Source organism: Callorhinchus milii, unplaced genomic scaffold (genome assembly GCF_018977255.1).
Source record: "Callorhinchus milii isolate IMCB2004 unplaced genomic scaffold, IMCB_Cmil_1.0 Scaffold3, whole genome shotgun sequence".
Taxonomy (NCBI): domain Eukaryota; kingdom Metazoa; phylum Chordata; class Chondrichthyes; order Chimaeriformes; family Callorhinchidae; genus Callorhinchus; species Callorhinchus milii.
Window position 1 is genome coordinate 45893941 of NW_024704744.1, and position 22782 is coordinate 45916722.

The following is a 22782-nucleotide window of genomic DNA, read 5'->3' on the forward strand; positions in this document are numbered from 1 at the left end:
TTTTTTTCAAAGAATGTACAACATTTTTTCACATTATGAAAATAGTTTATTTGCATATTACACAATTCAAGCTTTTTTATACAAATTTGAGTTTGCTGATTCATGATACTGTATTTCTGCTGGCACAGCTACATAAAGAAAAACAAATCCCTAATACAGAACTACTGGGCAATTAGTGTTGCACAGAAATATTAAGGTGCATTAGCAATTGTTGGACAGATGAGATAAATCATTAACGTAGGTTGCAGTTAGTCTTACAGCATGAAGGTTAAACAAAGTAAGTAGTGCAATACCATTTATTTCAACTTAGTATCTAAAATACAGAAGCTTTCAGGATCACACAGGTGAAAAATGTAAAGACCCGCCCAAAACAGAATGGTCTTTATAGCATACCTATTTTGAATGTATATGCATCTGTATGCAATAGGCTACTAAGTTGAATCCTGAAAACCTTTGAATACTTCAACTCGTACTTTGCTCCAGTAAAAGGTTAAGACTACTTTGTTAAAGGTCACACCATTTTTATAGCAAGAACTTGAATTCTTTAAAAATATGCATCCATTACCAATACCTTCCTAAATAAAATGGAAGGCCAAATTGTAGCCAGTTATTGAGCTCGGAAACTGAATCTCACTGGTGCATTCATTTCAGTTGTGGAACCAATCTGAAAAGTCTAATTACTCTGATGTTCATGTTAGACGGCATCATTCAACATCATGAAAACATCAGTACCTGTACATTTGAAATAGGAAAATTATACTAGGTTTCCTGGACAAACTCTTAATAGATCTTACAAAACTCTTTCTACAGGTCTTTTCAGTTTTCTTGTTAAACTTCATCCAACTTAGTGGCAGGAAAATGGTCCCATTTAAACCACTATTCTGTTAAGAGGTCTCAGTTTAGACAAAGTTAAGATGAATAAAATGTTTAAAGAACATTAATTATAAATGTCAATCTCCACTAAAGTGCTTCCAATATTTGGTATCCACAATACATTAACAATTCACATCTGGTTGACTTAATAGGTTGAGACTGCAAATACCAAAATACTAATAAACAGAGTTCAACTTGCCAGTAGGAAACAGATTTTTAAATATCCGCCCCCTAAACAAAATTACTAATCAATTTTATTTTTGATCTACAGATTTGAATAATAAAATGGTTATAGTGTTAATATTAACAACAAATGTTTTAGGTTAATTGTAGACAATGACTCAATATTCAGTTTGCATCATTATCATGGACAACATATGAGGCTGCTATCAAGTCAGATGCCACTTAATTTTAAAGAAAGCAACTAGTTTCTAATTGTTTTATGTGAATAGACCTTTTTAGGTCAATAGGAACCATCTCTTAATGAATTCAGTAAACAGTAGATACACCATAGTTGAAAATTAACAACATTTTCAGTACTTAAATAATCAAAGTTATAAAGGGATACCTGAATTCTGGCAGAGGGATGCAGTCAAGACTACCAAGTACAAACAAGACAAATATCTGGAATTTTCAGCTCCGATACTGAGATTTGTATGCACATGAGTAATGCACACACTATAATAGGTATGTTATTGGACAAAATATATTTAGCCAAAATATTATCATTTATGGTAATTAGCACTTAAAGAACTTATACATCCTAAAATACAAAAATAATAATCAGCTTGTTATAAACTGTAAGGTAAAACAGCATATGTTACAGCATGCGGTATATTAAGGGTCCTTAAGGAATTCTAAAATTCTCACAGTAAACATTCACTTCCAGTAATAGCTGTAAGGTTTGTCAGAAGTGTACGAGTGCTTGTCTGGAATTGCACTGGATTAGATGTAAATATCTCACCTAACAGATAAAAATAGTTCAAGTAAATGTGTATGTGTGTATATATATATATATATTCTGTTACTTTGGGAAACGCAAAAATTGTTTTTCTATGTAAGACTTTCGAAATTAGCGAGTACAACATCAATACAAGAATTATACATAAAGTAGTTTGCCTAATTGTGCTGTATGGCATTGTGAAACAGTCACAACAAAACATTTGCTACAAATTAGCATAGGTTTGTTTTTATTTGCTCAAGACAGCAAGAGATCTGACTTTTCAATATGCTTTCTTACTTCCTAAACAATGTTCATGGGCTATAATTCATAAAGTTGGATTTAGTTTATGGATAATCCCATCAAAGGGTAACACTTGAACTCAAGCCTTTGATACAGAATCCTAAAAGAACTTATGCAAATTTTAGAAAAATTATAAAAATGAACAGACTTTGTTACACAAGGAATGGCTTCAGTTACAAAATGCATATAAATAAAGTACAGTTTGTATGCAATAGTGATAGGCAATCGCTAAGGAAGACTGATCATTTTAATATGAGGCTTGCCTGGATTCAATAGATTGATAAATGCAAAACTTCCATAGTGCTGTGGGATCTTTAATTTCCACCTGAGCAGGCAGGCAGGGTCTCAGTTTAACATCGCATCCAAAGGACAACATCTTAGACAAAGGAACACACCCCAGCAGTGCATTTAGTGTCAGTTTACACTACGTGAGTTCAAGTCCCACCATGGGACTTGAATCCACAATCTTCTGACTCAGAGGAGAGAATGCTACCGCTGAGCAGAGCTGACACACTATCTCTTGAGAGATAAGATATTATCTTTAGTAATTGATTGAGAGCTGAGATTGGAAGGCAAACAATAAAACATCATTGCACTGGTTTACAGTGGAATAAATCAATGTTGAATCAGCTAGTTGAAATCTATTTTTCAATGTAATGCAGGCATCATTCCTATACAATTCAAAATGTCTAGAGTACCGAGTGGCTGGAGAAAACTGTTCGACAATCAAGTGATTCTGCAATATACACACACACACGCTTATTAAAGGACCTGCACAAGATGCATCACCGCCTGTTGAATATTCCATATATTGCCCATCTCTTGCATCAAGCCATTAATCATGCAATCGATGAAGTCCATGATATCAATGGTTGTGGTCCATTTGAGATATTTAAGCATGCAAATAAGTAGAAGCTAGCATTTTTCAGTCTGTGATTAATAAACTGAACCTATCAGAATTCCATGCATCTATGTGTTTTGTCATCACGTTCATTTTCCTAGCTCAAGGCAGCAAAATTCATACACAAGTATTGGGACAGTATGAGACTCATTAAAGAAGACCCAGCCAGTTCAAAGAATACAAAGAAACTACATCTGGCAAAAATCCATCAGAATCACCACGCTTTCAGACATCCCGCTGTGAAAATTGCAGATGGAAACAAAAGAAACACTATGCATCTTACTGAAACTCTGATTGGCTTACTGTGACCTCAAAGCTGTTGCTGATAACAAAAATGCCAGGAAAAGTAGTGAAACGCTATGCAATGGACTCCAAAAGTAAATATGTTATCTTTAATGCCTTTTCATCAGCATTTCAAAGTAAACTGAAAGCAATCATAGCCTGCAATGTTTCCAGGGGACTCCATGGACTAAATTCTTTCATTTCCAATTGCAGAATATTTCATTCATTTTTCAATTCTCCAATGTCATGCAATATTAGCGACAAGAGAATAATCTTGACACATTCCCTTGCATTAAAGAATTCAAGCATGCTATTTCTTTATCTGAAAGTTAATTAATAACTAACAGGTTACCAGAATATCTTCTCTAAATGACGTATTGCTTAGATGCGTGACTGGAGCAGGATGATACTCTATTAAGAGACTAAAGCACATAATATAATCAAACAATTATAGCGCATCATCTATGTGTAAATAGACACATAACACCCCAATGCAATTGTTGAAAATTAATTATTGAAGATTATTTATGGCTCACAAAATAAAAATGCCATTTTGAGTAATGAATAAAAAGTTAATTGAATATTCTTAAATGCAAATAATGAAATGAACACTGCTTGCATTTTGTATTCTACTCCTACTGCTCATCTACTTAAAATGTATATAATCTCAGCTATGCTAAAAGAGATTAAGCCTTTGAAACAGGTAATGCTGAAACAGTAGTGTTCAAGTAGGAAAATAGTAAATGTGTGTGCTAACAAAGAAATGCCAGCCCTAACTAACGCAATACAATCATTAATCAGGTAAATGCACTAAAATTAACAAAAATAAGAGTACTTGGATTAAAATATTTTACTTTCTATTCATCTCTGAAAATTATGAAAACCTCTAGCCGAAGTTCTTTGTTTAAAGCAAATGCCCATAGACAAAGATGGATGGTTTTAGCAATTGCAAAAATAATGAACCACTTTAAGCAAAAGCAATGATGCTGTACACAAATAGCATATGGAGTATGGAGATTTGAATTCCTTTGGAAGTACCTTTTAAAATAAGTCTAAATTTTCTAGTTGAAAATGGCATAAGAAATAGAGCCTCAATATTGCTCCATCAAAACACCCCAAAACAACATCATAGTATCAGCACATGTGTTCAGAGTGAAATTAAGATTTGCCTCCACCGTGCTTCAAGGTATTAATCCTGATTATTTACCCTTGTATGGCCGCCAGTGATGAACATTGTTGAAATGTACCATTTTGATTTCAGTATGATTCTCAGCAATTCTAGGTCTCAGTGTACTACAAGATATACAATTTCTTAGTTTCCCTTTTTGTCATCACATTATTTGCTGTTGAAATCAGAACACTTTATAGCAAATATTTTCCAGAGATTTCAAACTATCTTAGAATGGACCAGCATTGGGCCCTGGTTGCAAACATGACAAGTACCTACCCATGGGGGGGGGGGGAGTTGCAGGAGGGGTTCAGAAACATTGCAACTACTTCACTGGTACCAATAGTTACAATCAACTCATTGGTGAAACAAGCTTGTGAAACTGATACCAGAATGCTCACATGACGCATTGCTGTCTAAAACAGAGGACTGCTGAGGTTTTCAAAGTTTTGTTTATTGTATTCATACCAGTAGACAAGCATCCATTCTGACTGAAAGGATGGCCTAGTCGAGCTAAGGTTTAACTTTAAGAGAAGCTACACCTCACCAGCTGAGAAACGTATGTAGAAACAAGCATATTCTCTTTAATATAATCAAACAGAAATATTATACTTGCAGGTCTAGCACTGCATAGATTAAAAACTCAGCCAGCCAAGCATCAGTTCTCTTGTACAGTACATGTGCATTATAGAGGTTATTGCTTAAAACACTTCAGCAGCAGACTAATATTTTTATTATATGCATTAAGGTGCACCACTCTCGTCATACAACATCTTCACGGGGAGAACAAATTTATAGATTAGGCCATAGTTGCAAATTCAGATTTTTTAAAGTTTTTAAAAATCGCTGAATTTGCATGATCCTCTACTTCCCAGCAATGAGCACTGATCCAATAATCCATCCATAAGCAGAATAATAACCATGAGATCAGAATATCCCTTACTTTATGCTGAATTGGTACAAATCCTGACTTTTTTTTTTAAAATGGGAGAGTGGAGGGTAAAGACAAAGTCTAAATTTTTTAACCCTTTTACAGGGCATTTGTGATTTTTTTAAAGCTTCTGCATGATACAAAACTCTCGCTATTGCTTTTATGCCCATTAACAATGCTGGCACTTTTGAGGATTTCATAATTTTGTTACATTTTGCATTGAATTGCGTCAATTTTAAGACATTTTTCTCATGGTGAGATAATGTACAAACAGAATTAGATTAATGTACCATAGAGGAAATGAACACTATTTGAAAATGAAATATAAGTTTATACCAGTGACAGAGCTAAAGATTAACAAACTTTTCCAAAGTTAGGGGTGGCTTTATCCACACAATGGATGGAACAATTGCAACCAAATCCATCTTAAATTTGCTGCAGTACACGTTGGGAGGGAGGCAGAGGACTAATCATTCCACCCTGAAGTGGAATTAAACTGAACAAATTTGCTTCATGCAAGTATAGCTTTGGTTCATTAAGCTGGAATTGCAAGTACTACCCAGTTAAATATTAATTAAGCTTATAGTTCAAAATCTGCAATGTTACACAGCCCTGATTCTCATGTAATATCAAAGCATTGCAATGAAGAAATAACAGTTAGATCCAATTCATCCCTGTACTGAAACCGCAGCAAGGCAATGAGAAGCAACATGTAGCTTTGACCACATTACGAGCAACAAGGAGTGCAAGGCATTTCTGTACCTTGTGCAATTATTTGCATTCTCTACCAATAGCTGTTTTGATGTAAAATAATGTTAAAGGACATTGAAAGAAGAGTCTGCATTTCAATGAAAGATGGGCACGATGATTGAGATGAAATGCTTTGCAAAACCACTTCTATAAACAAGTTATCACTTGTCATCTTTAAACATCGAAAAGTTCAGATTGTAAGTATTCAAATTTTAAGTATTATTCAGAAATACTGCTCTTCTGTTGATACTCGTGTAAACATAAGAATTTTACCATTAGTTTTCAAAAAAATATTGAAACATTGTGCAAAATAGTCTAGTAAACGATAATTTGGTGTTAATCATGATCTTGTAAAAAAGTAAAAGGTAATGGTAACTCTTATTTAATCTTGTTGCTAATTGATACGCTCCTCAATCCATGATGGACACCTTCAGAACAGCTATCGCGGTTCAATCCTTCTGGCTTGATTCTGTGCAAACTGATTAGATGCGAGTGCAAGATTTATTCTTCCCCCCAAGTATGGTGGAATGGTGTGCCTGATAGGCTTCACAAATCATCATCCCCAATGCCCTCAAAAGCATAGTTACCATGGAAGTCATTTGCACTGATGTCATTGGAGGAATTCGAAGTGCTGATTCCTCGTATGCTGACAGAAGAAAGCTTACTCTACAAAGATAAGGGGGAGGAAAAAAAGAGAAAGGCAAAAAAAGTTGATTAGAACACTAAGCTTGAAAAGAAACAAGACTACAATTACTTAAGTCACAGATAAAAATCATCAATGGAAATTCAATTCACTTTTATGCCATTCACTGACTGTACTGACCAATTCAACACCAGTATGTACCATCAGGAGAAAAATCTGAAAAGGCCAACATAGTTCTGAAATGTTGCAGAATTACGTAAAATTCAGAAACCTTGAGGGAAGTCTGGCTCATTTAAGATAGGTCCTAAATTGGAGTTGAGCACATTTTAATTGCAACTGGTAGCACTATAATCCAACTTGAAGTACTTGATGCCAGCAATGGGCTCTTGAAATTGTGACGTGTTTTTGTTCCTTTTCTCAGGCTAATATTCCAAATAAAGAATGATTTATTAATAGATGTTATGGAACACCACAGGTATGCCAGCCACTACTGCTAGCAGTCCTTAATTTATAATAAATAATGCTTGCATCTGTTGTGTCTTATTATTGAAATTTGTCAAAGCCATTCCGAGTTATTGTAAGGTGCAATGACTAGATTTAATAGTTGAATAAAGCAACCATTTTGCACACAGAGTGTTCCACAAGCCATGAAATTTTATCTGAAGAAGTGTTGGCCAGGACACCAGAAAAAATGTAATAGTTGAACAGAGAAGCAGTCAACAGAGAACTGCTGATGTCAAAAAGAATAGCCAGTAAAGTCAATTGGTTGTTTCCAGAATCCTATTTAGGGAAATAATAATCCTTGCATTTGGTATCAAGTCATCAAGATGTCTCAAGGCACTTCACAAGATATATTGTAAAGTAGATTGAGTAGGTATTTTGAGGGCAAACATAGCAAAATACAAAAGGTTCTCTCTTGGTGGAAAGAAACAACATCACATTCCTAATCCTTCATCAGAAACAAGGGAGCTGAGCAATGATCTTGACTCACAACCCAAGTCGTGAAAGGTCAGGGGCACGTTTGGGATGGATCCTTTATTCATGCTGCTGAAAGGTCATTTGTTGAGCAAGTCCCTCACAAAATGATTCATCCCAACTTAGTACTATGCCAAGTGCTCTCCCATAGTTTATAATCAAATGGGTAATGTGGCTGGAGGAATGAAATGTTTTGCACTCATTTTATTTTTATGGTAAACAGTAACTTTGATAATAGGCCAGAGAAGTACTGACTTGCCATATACTGGAAATGTTCCAGATCCAGTTAAAATAACTTGTATTTTATAGCATCTTCAATGTCAAAATGTTGCAAAGTGCTTCACAATACAGTGCTAAATGTAGTGACTATTCTTTATAGACAAATACAGCAGCCAATTTGGATGGAGCAAATAGCTTTGAGATGAACAACCAATTTATCTGTTGGAATGTTTCCCAGGACACCAGAAAATTCCCTTCCGTCTTTCTAACAGCATCATGAAATCTTTAACATTGATTTGAACAGATGAATATATTGCTTGGAGGCAAAGGTGATTTACGTGTCAGTGTGATTCCATCTTTGTCCCATCGACAACAAATCTACTTGTCCCAAACATCAGATGCCCCCAACAAATCTTGCAGGAACAGTCAATTGAGGTGCTGGTAAACCTCTAGCAAGCCAAGTTTCAGGAAACTTGTATAACACATTGTGTAGTGTTCACTTTATTGGGCAAAAATGAACTATGAGGCATCAGGTATATTACCTTATAAGTACAACATGCGACAACCAGACATCAATGCATCAAAATAGTATTAAAGAGAAATCTCTTTAGACATTTTCTCTGGAAAGTGGATGTCTTCCTTTCTCATAAAATAAGAAAGATGTTCACAATGCCAAAAAATGAGATTAATTATAAGACCACTTTCAGTACATGCTATCCAATACACATCTATTTAGAACATAAGATGTGTAAAGACCAAAGTAAAAAAAACTATTTTGGGGGCACAAACACTTCCAAAATGTAATTTTAGGCTTATTATAATAGCATTTGATATAGCACCTTAACATGTCTTCGAGACATCTCAAAGCACTTCACAGAATGTACTGTAAAGTGAACTAACTATATTCTGTGGGTGAAACGTAGCAGTCAATTGCAGACAGCAGAGTCTCACAAACAGTCATGGATTGAGTGAACAATTTATTATTATAATAATTTTTTGGAAGGAATTATTCAAAAGGAGTTTCCAGTTACCCCCTCTCCTCGCACACCCCCGCTCCCCACTGACATCCATTGTCAGGCATTAAGTGTTGCCTCGAGTGGCTATGGCAATGGATTAGATGCCCAGTGACTGGGGTTATGAGACTGAGGTTAAGTCACATCAAGACACACCAGTAGCCTCAATAACCTGTGTTCCCCACAACCTATAGTCCTTCATTTTATTTCTACAACTTATTTCTCTTAAGCGATAATACACAGTAAAAGCCGCTCAAGCCGGACACACCATTTTGTCCGACTTAAGAGGCGTCCGCGGTTAACCAAAGCTCCCTCCCTCACCTCTGTCAACCCAGCAGAGAATCAGCCGTGGCTCCTCCTCCCTCCAATTACCATTCCCGTTTCCAATAGTTTTCAAAAATGTAATTTCTTTCAAGAACATTCCATGCAAGTCACCAAAGCACATTTATGAGCTTTGACAGGTATCTGGCAGGTTCCACATTTAAGCTCTAAATCCAAGTAAATTTGAAGAAAGTAATCAGAAGATTTACTGCAGTTTTTCCTACACAGAATAGAAAAGAAAATTGTTACTTTAAGTTGCAGAAATGCTGAAGTGAGTTTACTTACTGAGAGTTTTAAAATAGGTTCTCTGCTCGAATCAGGAGAATCCTGGAGAAGTAAAAAAAATCAAGTTTTACACACACTGAATAATTACATCCATTCCCAACTTTAAAAGCTGACATTTCTGGTACAGAAATCAATTTTCTTTGCAGAGATTATATACAGACAACATCAAGAGTTGCATCAGTGCACTATACAGTGGAATATTTGCCAAAAGCAAATTCCACGCTCGAGGCACAGAACTAATTGGAACAAACACGAGAGGTGAGGTATGTAGCACTATCAGCATGGTGGTGGATTGGGGAGTGAGGAGGTCACAAAGTGCCAGCGAGTGAAGGGATTTGAACATGAAGGTGAGGATCTTGAAGTCGATTTGTTCAGTGATGGGGAGCCTGGCCAGAACTGGTGAGATGTGGGTACGGAGTTTGGTCCAGGTAAGAATGCGGTGGCAGAGTTCTGCATAAACTGGATTTTTTGAATAGTGGAGCTGGAGAGACCGTCGAGGAGTGCATTTGAGCAATCCAAGCGGGGGGTGGTAAATGCATGCACGAGGGTTTCGGCTGCATTTGGGGTAAGGTACGGTTGGAGGTGGGCAATATAGCAGAGGTGGAAGAAGGCAGTTCTGGTCATGGACTGGATGTGGGGGAGGAAAGACAGCTAGGGGTCGAACTGGCCGCCTAGATTTCACACTGGTTCGGTGAGTCTAGGAGAGCGCCCAGGGAGGTTGAGGAGGTTAGATCAGCAGGAGTGAATACATTGACGGGAGCCAAGGAGTATGGCTTCCGTCTTGTCCACATTCAGCTGCAGGAAGTTATTAGATTTTTTAAATGGTAGGAAGAGAGTATGGAAGAAATTTGTGCTAAATTTTGAAAGTAGTTTTGATTTTCCAGGGCTGTTCTGAATTGATTGTATGAAAGGATTATAATAGATGCACAGGAGGAGGCTCAAATTTAGACTACTCATTGCACCAATTAAACAATGTAATATTAGTAATGACTTGCATCATAATGTAAAACTTCCTCATAGTTATGTATTAGTGTTTAGCCTGGGATATTGAACCCCTCAATCAATCCAAACCTTTTCCTCATTTAGTTAGAAACCTAAACTAAAAAGCCACTAAAAAAGATCCATACTAGTAGTGGAGGAGATTTCACAGCTTGCTGACTGTCTGATCGACGTAGGGCTCCATTCATACGCTTCTTTGACATCTGCAGATACAAGATTAACAAAACAGCTCATGCCTAAAATATTCAAAAGTGATAAGAAGCAGACCCCTATATAGCCTAGGGATGCAGTACCTGAAAAAATTGAACAGTGAGTTACAATGTTACCTTGGGTCTACATTAAAGCAGACTTTAATGAAATGCAGAAAAATAATGACAGATACCCAAGTTCTATATAAATAAAGAACATCCCTGACAGTTTTTGCATAGGATTTCCTCGATAGAAAGACTTAGTAGAAATAAAAATTTATATAGCGCCTTTCACATTGGGAGAATGTCCCAAGGCCAGTGCACATTCAACAGTGTGTTGAGTGCACATCCAGGATTAGGGTCTCAGCAGCCTGAGGGGAGATGTAGCGGTGGAATCATGCAACAATGTCCCACAAAACAGAAATGAATGGCCTTTTAATCTAGGAGTTTTTTGGCGGGAACATCAGGAAAACCCCCTCCTCTCTTTTCAAATAGTGTCATGGGATCTTTTAATACAGACTTTACATTTTTGAATATTTAATTCACCTTCTTTATGCTGCCACCCGATTTTTTCACCATCAGTTCATCCACCATCGCTTGCAAAGAAATGCTCATCATTATTGCCTAGTAAACAAAAAGAATCAAATAAATAGAAGCAAAGAGTAGCCACTTGCCCGTTAATCAGAATTTATTCAGTATTTTGTTATACACAACTCACTAATCTCAGTCACTCTGTCATGAAGTGCTGAGCAGTTGCCTCTTATGGAGCGGAGCAAGTTGACTGACAACAATTACCTCCAGTCTGCTCTTGCACATCTATGAGTGGGAGGCAAGAATGATTTTGAAATTTTCAACCAAAGAGGTTCTCAAAAACAATTAAGGCAATACTCATGCCTCTCAGTTGAAGTAAAAAATCTCACTGCAGCATCTATGCACACTGAATTATAAGTACGAGTGACAAGCGAACAATTTGCATTGAAAGTCAAGACTAGATTGCAACATGTTACAATTAATTCTCTAGATTAATATCTTCAATTTTCCTTCCCTTGGTTGATTTTACAATGCAACTGTAAACGTATTGCAGTAGTGACAAAAACAACTGGAATTGGGCAATATGAGGTGCCCTCATTAACAATGAGGTTTTGTCTTAATATTGTTGCTTACCAGAAACTTACATGGAATCTGTTTAGTAAAATAATCTTCAATATTATTTAAAGAGAAGAAACAAAAAAAGTTTTGGATAAGCATCTGCTAGTAATGCTTAACTACAGATCACCACAGTAGGCGAAAACATGATTCAAAGCAGTCCAGTGGAACATACCCATGCCAGTGATCTGCATTAATTCAAGCAATATAAAGGATTTTATTACCAACAGAAAATACCCACTTTCTCAGATCAAGTAACCAAGTTATTTTCTGGAAAGCTGCATGATGAGTACTAGCCCCCAAGACAGTGAAATAAGGCTGTATGAGGGACACAACATTTGAGCTTTTGCTTTTTGACAAATAAAACTTCAAAGTTGGAAAGTTGAATGGTTGTGTTCACATCACCCCCTAATATTAAGATAATTTCTAACACTCTGGATTTAACAATAAAATGCAGTGCCTTTTATACGAGGAGGAAGTCTTGTCCCAAAGAATTTCACAGAATATACAGTAAAGTGGAGTAACTTGCCCATTTTTGTGGGTGAACAAATGATACAAACAAGTGATAATGCAGTAGTTTAGGTCCATAAATGTAGATCTTGCATTATAAGTATGCTTAAAAATTACCATGGGTAAGTGCTTCCCAGATTGTCAAGTTGATGTATTATAAAAGAATTGTCCTGTATTAAGTGCACAACTCACTCACTTTTACGAGCACAGATAGACAACTGTCTTATTTAAAAACATTTCTTACCTGTGAGCTGCAAATTGTTACCCACTGGAGACGGTCTTTACTCATCAAATATTCAAAAGCTAACTCTAGTTTTGTTTCAGTCTTTCCTGGGCTGTTTGTCAATGGAACCTGCAAACATTTAAAAACACATCAACTCAAAAGAATTAACAGTCCTGAATAAGTCTTACACTTCAGCTATTAAGGACAACGACATGTTGTAAAAATGGCTTTCATTTGCTGTTAAAATGTCAATAAATGTATTCTGTGGCATTTTTCAGCAACTGGCACTGTGCTACGACTATACTACTGTATGCTGTATGCCTTGCACATTCTTCCAATTGCAGTTGGAATTGGTTTCATCAAAATCTATTTGTCAGCAGTTGAGCAGAAGTGTCAGTGTGTGAAATAACAGTTGCCCATCAGAACTGGGGGGATAGCAGAAACAAGCTAATATTTTAAATATATACCAAATAAATGCTTCTTTAGGTGTATTGTTAATTGTACACGTTGAAAGTCAAACTTTCAGTGTTGTAATTGACAGCAACGGAACTGATAATTAAAACCATTTTGAAACAAAGGATATTCATTGTTTTGTTAGCCACTATAAAGCTGCAATGCCCTCTTGTTGGTGATGATATCTGAATCACTGAAAGTTTATGCAATCTTTCAGGCTCTGGTAATATTATAAAAATCCTTATATTTGATTAACAGTGTATAATCAAGATGTCTCAAAGTACATCACAGGATTTTTACTGTAAATAATAATCCTTACATTTGGTACAACTCCTTTCATGGCAAGAGGAGTCCCAAAGCTCTTCACGGGATATGCTGTGAAGTGTAGTAATTGTATTTTGTAGGCAAACATGGCAGCTAATTTGCATGCAAATGTCCCACAAACAGAGGCGAGCGAAAGATCATTTTATCTAGAGGTTTGCTGACCAAGTCACCGGGAGAAACTCTCTTCAAATAGTACAATGACATAATCTAAAAGACAACTCTGACAACGTTGTGCTTCCGCAGTAATGCGTTGGAGCGCCAACCTTCACTGTGTGCTCAAAGTATCGACGTGGGGAATGAACGCACAGCCTTCTAAGTCAGATGGGAAAGTGCTTCACAACCAAGCCAGCATGACAGCTTACTGAGGCAAGCTGGTAATGTACAAAATGGTAACAGAATTGATTTAGAGAAACTTCCATACACATAAATTATATTATATATATATTCATACATTGAAGTTTCTCTATAATAGAGAAAGGAATCTTTGATGGTTGAGCTGGCTCTTTGAAAGAACAATCCACTCAGTCTATTTACCTTTTTCCCATACCCTTGCAAAGTATTCATTTTTAGATAGGAGATCATGAAATATACATCACAAAAATCTAAAAATTAAGTTTGCTTGTTCCCGATTTTAATAGTTAAAGGGCTTTCCAATTTACTCTAAATTCAAAGAAAAATTAATTATTAAACTTTCCCCCCAATTATTCTTTATCATTTTGAACCACAAAGTGAACAACTTCTGGATGGTAAGAGCAACACGCATATGACAATGTACGCAGGCAAAGTACATGCAGAGGCAATGTATGTGCGTTTTATTCAGGATGCAACATTTGTGAAACTTCTTGCACATAATACTCTTGCGCAGCACATGGAAAGTTGATGTCACTGAAGTTGAGCCCTTACAACCTGAAAGTTGACCATTCCCCCCCAAAATGGAAAAAAAAGGAAAATAATATTTTTAAACTAGTGAAAACTGGCAATCCTAAATATTAACAAGAACCTTCCTTTCCTTCTTCCCCTCCATATGTTTATTAAATTCATTTAGCAAATTTCCTAGATTTTCAACGAAGAATGTGTTTTTAAAAAAGAGGGAAGCCATTTTCTAATTTCAACTTCAGTTTTTCAAGAACATGAACAGATCACATAATACACAATAGTACCACACCACAATAAGAAAAATGGTTGGACAGAAAGAGAAAGATAGCTGGGGGGAATTTTTATTGCAACAAAATGGCTTACCGAGGAAGTAACACGCCAGCACCTCATGCGAGTGACCTTGAAACTGCCTTCTTTGACTTGATCGTTGGGTAACTTGACATGAAAATTTAGTTCATTGTTGCCAGCACTGACTATTACATGACAGCCTTTATCTGGAAAATCTGTGATGCAAGGATCAAACTTGATGTATCCATAATACTTCAGCGTTTGTGCCAATCCAATGAACTAAAGAAAAACACAATCAGTTACACCTATTAAAAAGGCATATAAAGTACACACAATACAGCTTTCAAAATTACAACAAAAATTAGCATTTATTTTGCGCCCTTCACGTCAGCTAGTGTCCAGGAGCACTGATTTCCATGAGGCAATTTTAAAATAATTTCCATGAGGTAATTTTCCTCAAGTCAGGTGATAGTTCAAATGTTTCTCCATCACAAATGTCAATATTATTCCATCACTGGCCAACATATATCATTTTCTACTCGGATTGTCAGTTTCCTTTCTTAGATTCTGCCAGTGCTCTCATTCTGTCATCCAGGGCTACATACAAGCTCAGTAGAGAACATATGACGAGAAAACTGGTTCAAGAAATTGTTTGAATCACATGGCAAAGATAACATGATTACATTTGAAATTCAGTCAAAATTCTAGTATTCACAAAAATGGTGTTGAAATGAAATGCAAAAATGGTAATACTGTACTATATCTATGTACATAAAGGCACATAGTATAAACTGAAATCACACCACAGCAAAGGACACAGGATATTACAAGCCTGGACCATGCAGAGCAAGAGCTGCTGATTTTCTGTACCATGATATGACAACAATGTTGACTATAATATACAGATCACACAAGGTGAGTGATTTTGAGTTCTATAATCTATTTCTTATGTGAAATGCAAGTTGATTTATCAATGAGGCCACATCTGAAAAGCCTAGTGGCCACTTAGTTGAACGATTGGTCTAATACAACAACAAATTACACGTGTATAGCACACTACATGTCGGAAAGATATCTCAGGGCGCTAGTAAATCAGGGGTTCTGAACCCGAGCTGGGAGTGGGGTCAGAAGGGGAAGGTGGGGGTGGGAGGGTGGCCGAGTGAGGGGCAGAGACGCTGAATGCCCGACCGCCAATGTTGGGATGGGAAGTGCAATTCTCTGAGGATTGGGGAGCCAGTGAAGCCAGACAAGATTGAGGGTAATAGGTTCCTGGTGCGGGAGAGGTCACGTGCTGCAGTTATGAATAATCTGCAACTTGTGGAGGAAACAGTTGGGAAGGCCAGTGAGCAGGCAGTTGACATAGTCAAGCTGGGACATAATGGAAGTGTGGATCAGAGTCTTGGCAGCCTGCGGTGAGAGGCAGTGGCGAAGGCGGGCAATGTTGCGAAGGTGTGGAAAGGCAGAACGGATCATGGCACAAATGTGGGTTTGAAGGATAAGCAAGGATCGAAAAGGACAGAGGTTTCGGACTGGTGAGGTGAAGAGGGTCAGCAGCTGCAGTGAGGAGGCACTGCTGGGAGAAAAGCAATACAAAACCACTCACCTCTTTCTTTGAACCTTTTTCTTGAAGTGATTTCAGCTGTCGATGCTGCTCCTTGTTCACAAGGATCCACCCTCGTTCAATATCAGAAACAGTCTGTGGTAAAAAAAACGATTGTTAGAAAGATGAGATTTTTAAAAATGGTTCACAATGTTGCTGGTAGAAACACCCAGATATACATTACCGATTTGCTTTTTTAAAAAAAACAGCAAAGAGCTCCTAAAATTAGTATGTGAATCTCAACTAATAAGACTTTTGGAGAGGAAAGATTTGACAAACTGGGGCTGTTTTCACTGAACACACAAGGAGTCCTGTAGCTCAGTGGTTAGAGCACTCGCCTTGCAAGCGAGACACGTAGGTTCAATTCCAGGCAGGGCGAAACCTTGGGCAAGTTTCCTTACTCCACACGCCTGATAATCATCCCTCCAAAACAAAAAACAATAATAAATTGATAATTTTCAATCCACGACTGTTTGTGGGATATTGCTGTGCGCAATTGGCTGCCGCGTTTCACCCACAAATGCAGTCAATTCACTTCACAGTATATTCTGTGAAGCGCTTTGAGATGTCGAGAAGACATGAAAAGCGCTATATCAAATGCAAGGATTATTATTATTATTATTAAGAGGAGACCAACAGATGCATTTATAATTATGTAGGTTTTTGATGGGTAAATAGGGAAAAAGCAATTACATTGCTTTGCAAGTCAGGAAATAAGCCAGCAAGTAGATGGCATAAATGTAAGATCACCAAAAAAAGGAAAAGTATAGAATTACTCATTTATTTACATTGAGTTACTAGGAAATGGAAAGCTCTACAAAAATAGTAGTTGCTGCAAAATCTCGAATAGCTTTTAAAAGTGAATTGGACAAATATTTGAAAAAGGTGTGTAGAACGTCAAAGGATTAAGGATTTCTGAGCATCGGCACAGATATCATTGATTGAATAGCATTCTATGCTGAAAATGTTTATTTCTACATGGAACTTCTGAAGCTACTGGACTGGGCAATAGTATCGTTGACACAGAAGTGCATATCTGATGCAGCTACAGACCACTCATTAGCAAACTGAAGATTTTTTTTTGAAGCTAGATAGGAAGACAACTAAAACTTAGGATCATTCTGCTCACTATGCTCTGCTGTTCCATCATCAAGCACATAAATTTGGATCCTCCTTACCTGCACATATAGTAAGTTCAACCCAACTCTATTTTCCATGATATCATTGTCATACATAGAATCCCAGTAGCTGTAAACAAAACATTAACATTTTGGTGAATTTTTGCTTATTAACAGTAAAGTGACATTTCTGCTGTTATTTCAGAAACTGAAAATCGTAAATCAAATCGTGTGTTACCATCCACCTTATGGAATCTTTTCATATTTGAAGACTTCTATCAGGTCCTTTCATTTAATCTCCAGAGAGAAAAACTAACCTATCTAATCTTTCTTGATAGTTGTATTACTCATCCATAGCAACATCCTGGAAAACGTACAATTTTCTTCAATGCTGCAATATCACTGCAGTATCACCCCTTCTCTCTGGAACTCCAACCTGGAGGCCCTTGACCCCTTCAAAGTCTGTCTGAAAACCTTCCTCTGACTGCATCTTTGGTCAACTTCCCTCCCCCATACACCTCTGCTCCCCTTGGTACCCCAGCCTTCCCGAATCCAACTCCCAGCTCTGGTGCAAGCCCTTGACTGTCCAGTGCCTTGGGGAGTCTTCCTGATATTAAATGCACTATGTAAATGTAGGCTGTTGACGTATTGAAGAAAATGCAGTGTACATTTACTAGGATGGCTAGACCTGTACACATTACTCCAAATGTGGTTTACCCAAGGTTTTCAAATGCCCTCCTCGCTGGCCTCCCCAGTTCCACCATACATAAAATACAATGAATTCAGAACCTCACTGCCCAGATACTAACCCGAACAAAACTCCACACCTCCATCACACCAGTCCTTGCCAGGCTGGATCGACCCCCAAATTCCAAACGGATCGACTTCAAGATCCTCTCTCTCGTTTTCAAATCCCTTTATACCCTCGCACCTCCCTACCTTTCCGACTTGCTCACGCCCCACTCGACCACCCGCTGTCTCCCCTCGGCCGGCTCCGGCCTCCTGTTTGTCCATCGCTCCACCATCGGAGGTCGTGCTTTCAGTCACTACGCCCCAAAGCTCTGGAACTCTCTCCCCCGATCCCTCTGCCTTGCCCCCTCCCTACTTTCAAATCCCACCTAAAGACCTTGCTTTTTGATCATGCTTACAATCAGCTCCCCCTTCTCTCTCCCCCCATTGGCTCGGGGTCAGACTCCGCCACTGTTAAACTCTCCGAGACACTACCTGGTGTAAAGGGCGTCATATAATTGCAAGTAGTTGTTGTTGAAAATACTGTATCAGTGGTCCAGAACAAAAGATAAATTTCAAAGCACTTAGTCACACACACTTACTAAGTGGAAGAACTACATTCATTAAATGCCCCATTAAATGACTCAAAAAGATATCAACTGGTGACCAAAGTAGGCCTTCTAATAACAATCTTCATAAACCAACCCCTGGTTATTAGATAGCATTCTAAAAGATCATGCTGGTAAGGATTGAAACTCAGCTGAGAACCCTTAGCAGACAATTGCAATAGCTGAGATGGAAGCGCGGAGTTTAAAAAGTGAAAACCGTTAGGTTTACATTGAAAAAAAACATTTTTATATAAAAAAATAGATTTGACCTATTCAAAAGTAAAGGAAATCTACTTTTATAAGATAGGCTGAAATAATTATGACTTCTTACCTTTTTCGCAGCACGATTTTGTACTCTGAATTCTTCAAGCTACTGACAGATACATAAGGCAGCTCAAACTCCTGCAGCTTTCGCACAACTGAGAACCAACAAAGCAGTTCATTAAAATAAAAATTTGGTCAATGGATAAAATCACTATTAATATTTAACTATGCATTATATTGTACGCATTTGTGCTACAGATAAAACAATGAATCAGCTCTGATGGATAATGGAGCCTTTTGGGAGTCTAGCTATATATTGTCTAGTATGAAATACTTCTGAACACCCAGTAAACAGATGTCCACTGTCTTGCTCCAATAATGGGAACAAACTCAAAACATTTGATAATGGCAAATGTTACCACTGCCACATGATAAATCCTTCTGACGTCACTTAATGAAACTGACACTTTACAGCCACGTTTTGAGGACTCAGGTTATTGGCCCATTTATGAAACGCAATTTCAGAAGAAAAATTCTCCCAACTTCCCTTCAAAGGCTTTACCATCTTCTGTATGAGGGAAAACACCCACACTTTGCTAATGTATGCATTGTTGATAAAGGTGTTAGCCTGGCTCAGTTGATAGCACTTTCATCTTTGAGTCAGAATATTGGGACTCACAGTTGAGTGTGGAAAAATTGGAGAACCTACTCCCAGAATTGTAAGATTGAAAAAAACTTACAGGAACAATTACCATCACCTCCTTCTCGGATCAGAAAAAGGCTGAAGTACCCAACAAGTTCATCAGGAAGGTCCAGTTTAGCAGCAACTGCCTTCAATAAGAAAAATGTCAGAATATTTTAAGATCCCAGAATTACGTTAAAACAAAACTTCATCATGCAGAATATTTTAAAATAAAACTAAAAATCTTATAATTCCAATATTTTCTCTGAATTTTTTCTCTGTAAAGGTGGAGGCTTAACTTGTTTGTGCAGCCAAACATGCTCAACTCTCCTGCACACAATGCCTGCAGCCTACATTCAGTATGGAAACTCAATGAGAGCAATCATTAAATACCATGTTGTGAATAAAAACTTTAAAGATGAAGGCAAAACAAGAACAGGGAACAGAGAGCTTTTGGCTGTTAAACTTGCAATGCCACAGGAGGAAGAGGAAATGCTTTAAAATGCTGTTCCTGTAGTGCCGGAACAGTAAAATGCATTTTCTGTTCATTAACTTCAATCAAAAATGTGGATCCAAATAAATTTGGCTATGCAAATAGCTGGATTCAAAAGTGGCGTATTAGCTTCAGGTAGCTCAAATTGAATACTGAACTTGGGATGAGAATGTTCCAAGTCTAATCCACAGAGCCCTTCTGAGACTGATGAAAGTAACATTATTCTTCAGGGATCTAGCTCACCAATATCCTTTAACCCCTTTCATCAATGTTAACAAACATTGTGATCATAACTGGACAAATACCATGAAGCTTACAGTGCATTGTATTGATAAGATGTGCGGTTACCATTTTTACATCTGTCTTTGATCTAGATTACCTCAAAAACACTGACCAAGATATACCACTAGATGTATCAGGACCTTTGCAAATCACACAACTATCTATCTATGATCTCACAAAGTGTTGAGAGTCTCCATGCCAGGAACAAGCCTACTCGGGGTGCAGATATTAATCTACAAGCATAGCAACGTTAGCTGATAAGCAGCCAATACATAGTGCTTCAAATCTAGCTCCCATTACTGAGTCATCCCACCACAAATTGTCATGTCCCTTTAGAACTTTCTATTTAGAGTGGATCTAAATCCTTACAGGGATGTGCAAGTGAAAAAGTATGGATGTGGAATGTGAAGAATGTAATATTACTGTGTTCTATGCTAGGATTATTTGCAAGTAAGAAAACACTTCAGAGCTTTTTAAGCAATAAACAACCTTTGAGTTTTTAAAACTATGGTTTAACAGATTTTTTTGTATTAAAGGTCTGGTGAGGAACACAAATGTTGTAAATTTGGAATACCCCTCCTCCAAAAAAAATGCTGATAAAAGTGAGATTTCTTTATGTATAAAATCAGATATGCAATATTAAACAGTGAACATTTTTAAAAAGTTCATGCTAAGTATTTTTGAGTAACAGACAGAATCAATTTATATTAAACACAACAAATCCCCAAATGTACATCATAATATGTAGATTTTCTTTACCTCCAGCACATCTTCAGTCTGGTCGGAGCTGAAAATATTGACTTTTACTTTCTGTCCATTGGACAGATATACTTCCAGCTGTACTTCCTGTGTTGGAATCTGCTGAGTCTCCTATATATCCCAAAAAGGTATAATGAACTTAAGAACTTTTTTTTAAAGAACAATAAGTCGAAAATAGTCCTCTCAGCTGCTAATATGAATTAGCAATTGAGTCATCAATGTAGGATAGAATTAGTAAGGCAAGATTAGTCAACGTGTGTATGTTGCTTAGTTTATAAAGTCATTCATCAAATCCTCACCAGCCGTCAAGTCTCCGAAAGGAATGATTTCAAAATCCTCACCCATAAATCCCTTCACACCCTAGCATCTTCCTACCTCTCTGACCTGCTCATAACCCACTCCATTACCAGCTCTCTTTGCTCAGTGGACACAGGTCTCTGATCCCACTGTACTGCCATCGGTGGCAGTGCATTCAGTCTCTACACCCCTAACTTCTAAAAAACCCTGCATCTATCCCTCTGCCTCACCCTCTCTGAATCTTTAAATCCCTCCTTAAGACTTACCTCTTTGACTGTGCCTATAGTCACCTCCCCCTTCTCCCTCACTTGGTGTCCAACCCCACCACTGTGCAGCGCTCCGAGATGCAATCCTGCGTGATTGCAAGTTTGTTGTTGTAAAGTCATTGTAATATAGCCATAGAACTGACACTATCTTACGTTTGATCATACCAATATGAACTGGTGATAATAATCCTTGCATTTGATACAGTCTCACATTGTCAAAACGCTTCAAAATATTTACTGTACAATATCGTGACTATTTGTAGGCGAGCAATTAACACATTGGAAAGAAAAAAATTATCAACAGATAACTTAGTAAAGGGTTCTTTTACAAATCACAAAGTGAATTTGCCTACCATTGTTTTTAACAGATACTTGGTAACAGAGATAAACATACCTGTTGCGCTTTTCTGAGAAAACTATTGAATGTCTCACTTCCACCGAGTACAGAATCTTGCCGTACTAAGAAAGATGAAAACAAAGTGCAGCACATGAAACCACAAACAAGAGCATTAAAATCTAGTTTGCAGGTGCAAAAGCAGTTTAACGAGGCAAATGGGATGCTTGACTGGAATATAACACAAAGTATAAAGCACTGGTCAGACCTCACTTATGTTCAATGTTGAGCATCAATCTTAGGAAGGATATACTAGGTAACAGTTCGCTATATTAAGTCCTGAGCAGAATGGGCTTATTTATGATGAGAAGGTGGACTTTTTAAAAAAAAATACAGAAAAGGTTAAGGGGTAATTTGATTGAGACATTTAAAACAATTAAAATAATTGATGGGTTAGATAGTGGATGGATCTTCTTGGTAGATGGTTTCATTACATAGGGGCATAGCCTTAAAATAAAAAAAGGTTTAATAACCTTGAATTTGATATAGTATCTTATTACATCATTGTGCTATCTTGATTCAATTCACAGGATATCACTGTAAACTGAAGGCAATCATGTCAGCCAATTTGGGCACAGCAATAACCCACAAACAGCAATTAAGTAATCAATTTTATTGGGGGATTGATTGGTCAGGACACTGAGAGAAACTCTCTTCTCTTTTTGAAAAATGCCATACA

The 22782-nt window shown here is 37.3% G+C and overlaps 1 protein-coding gene across 2 annotated transcripts in view; it reads right to left on the bottom strand.

Moving 5' to 3' along the window:
• Positions 1–23: 23 nt before the first annotated feature.
• snx17 (sorting nexin 17) overlaps positions 24–22782 on the bottom strand; it is a 42392-nt gene continuing 19633 nt past the window's right edge. Inside the window, exons 4-16 of one of the 2 annotated variants that reach the window (XM_042332982.1) lie at positions 22104–22168; positions 21147–21257; positions 19671–19761; positions 18998–19085; positions 17390–17459; positions 16215–16307; positions 14687–14890; positions 12692–12799; positions 11338–11415; positions 10732–10806; positions 9605–9646; positions 6736–6814; positions 24–3721 (exon numbers count right to left, since the gene is read on the bottom strand). In XM_042332982.1, coding sequence (XP_042188916.1) covers positions 3714–3721; positions 6736–6814; positions 9605–9646; positions 10732–10806; positions 11338–11415; positions 12692–12799; positions 14687–14890; positions 16215–16307; positions 17390–17459; positions 18998–19085; positions 19671–19761; positions 21147–21257; positions 22104–22168 — 1112 coding nt within the window. In that variant the 3' untranslated portion in view covers positions 24–3713. Of the gene's footprint in view, positions 3722–4913; positions 6815–9604; positions 9647–10731; positions 10807–11337; positions 11416–12691; positions 12800–14686; positions 14891–16214; positions 16308–17389; positions 17460–18997; positions 19086–19670; positions 19762–21146; positions 21258–22103; positions 22169–22782 lie in introns of those variants that run through there. The other variant, XM_007892980.2, reaches the window with a different exon arrangement.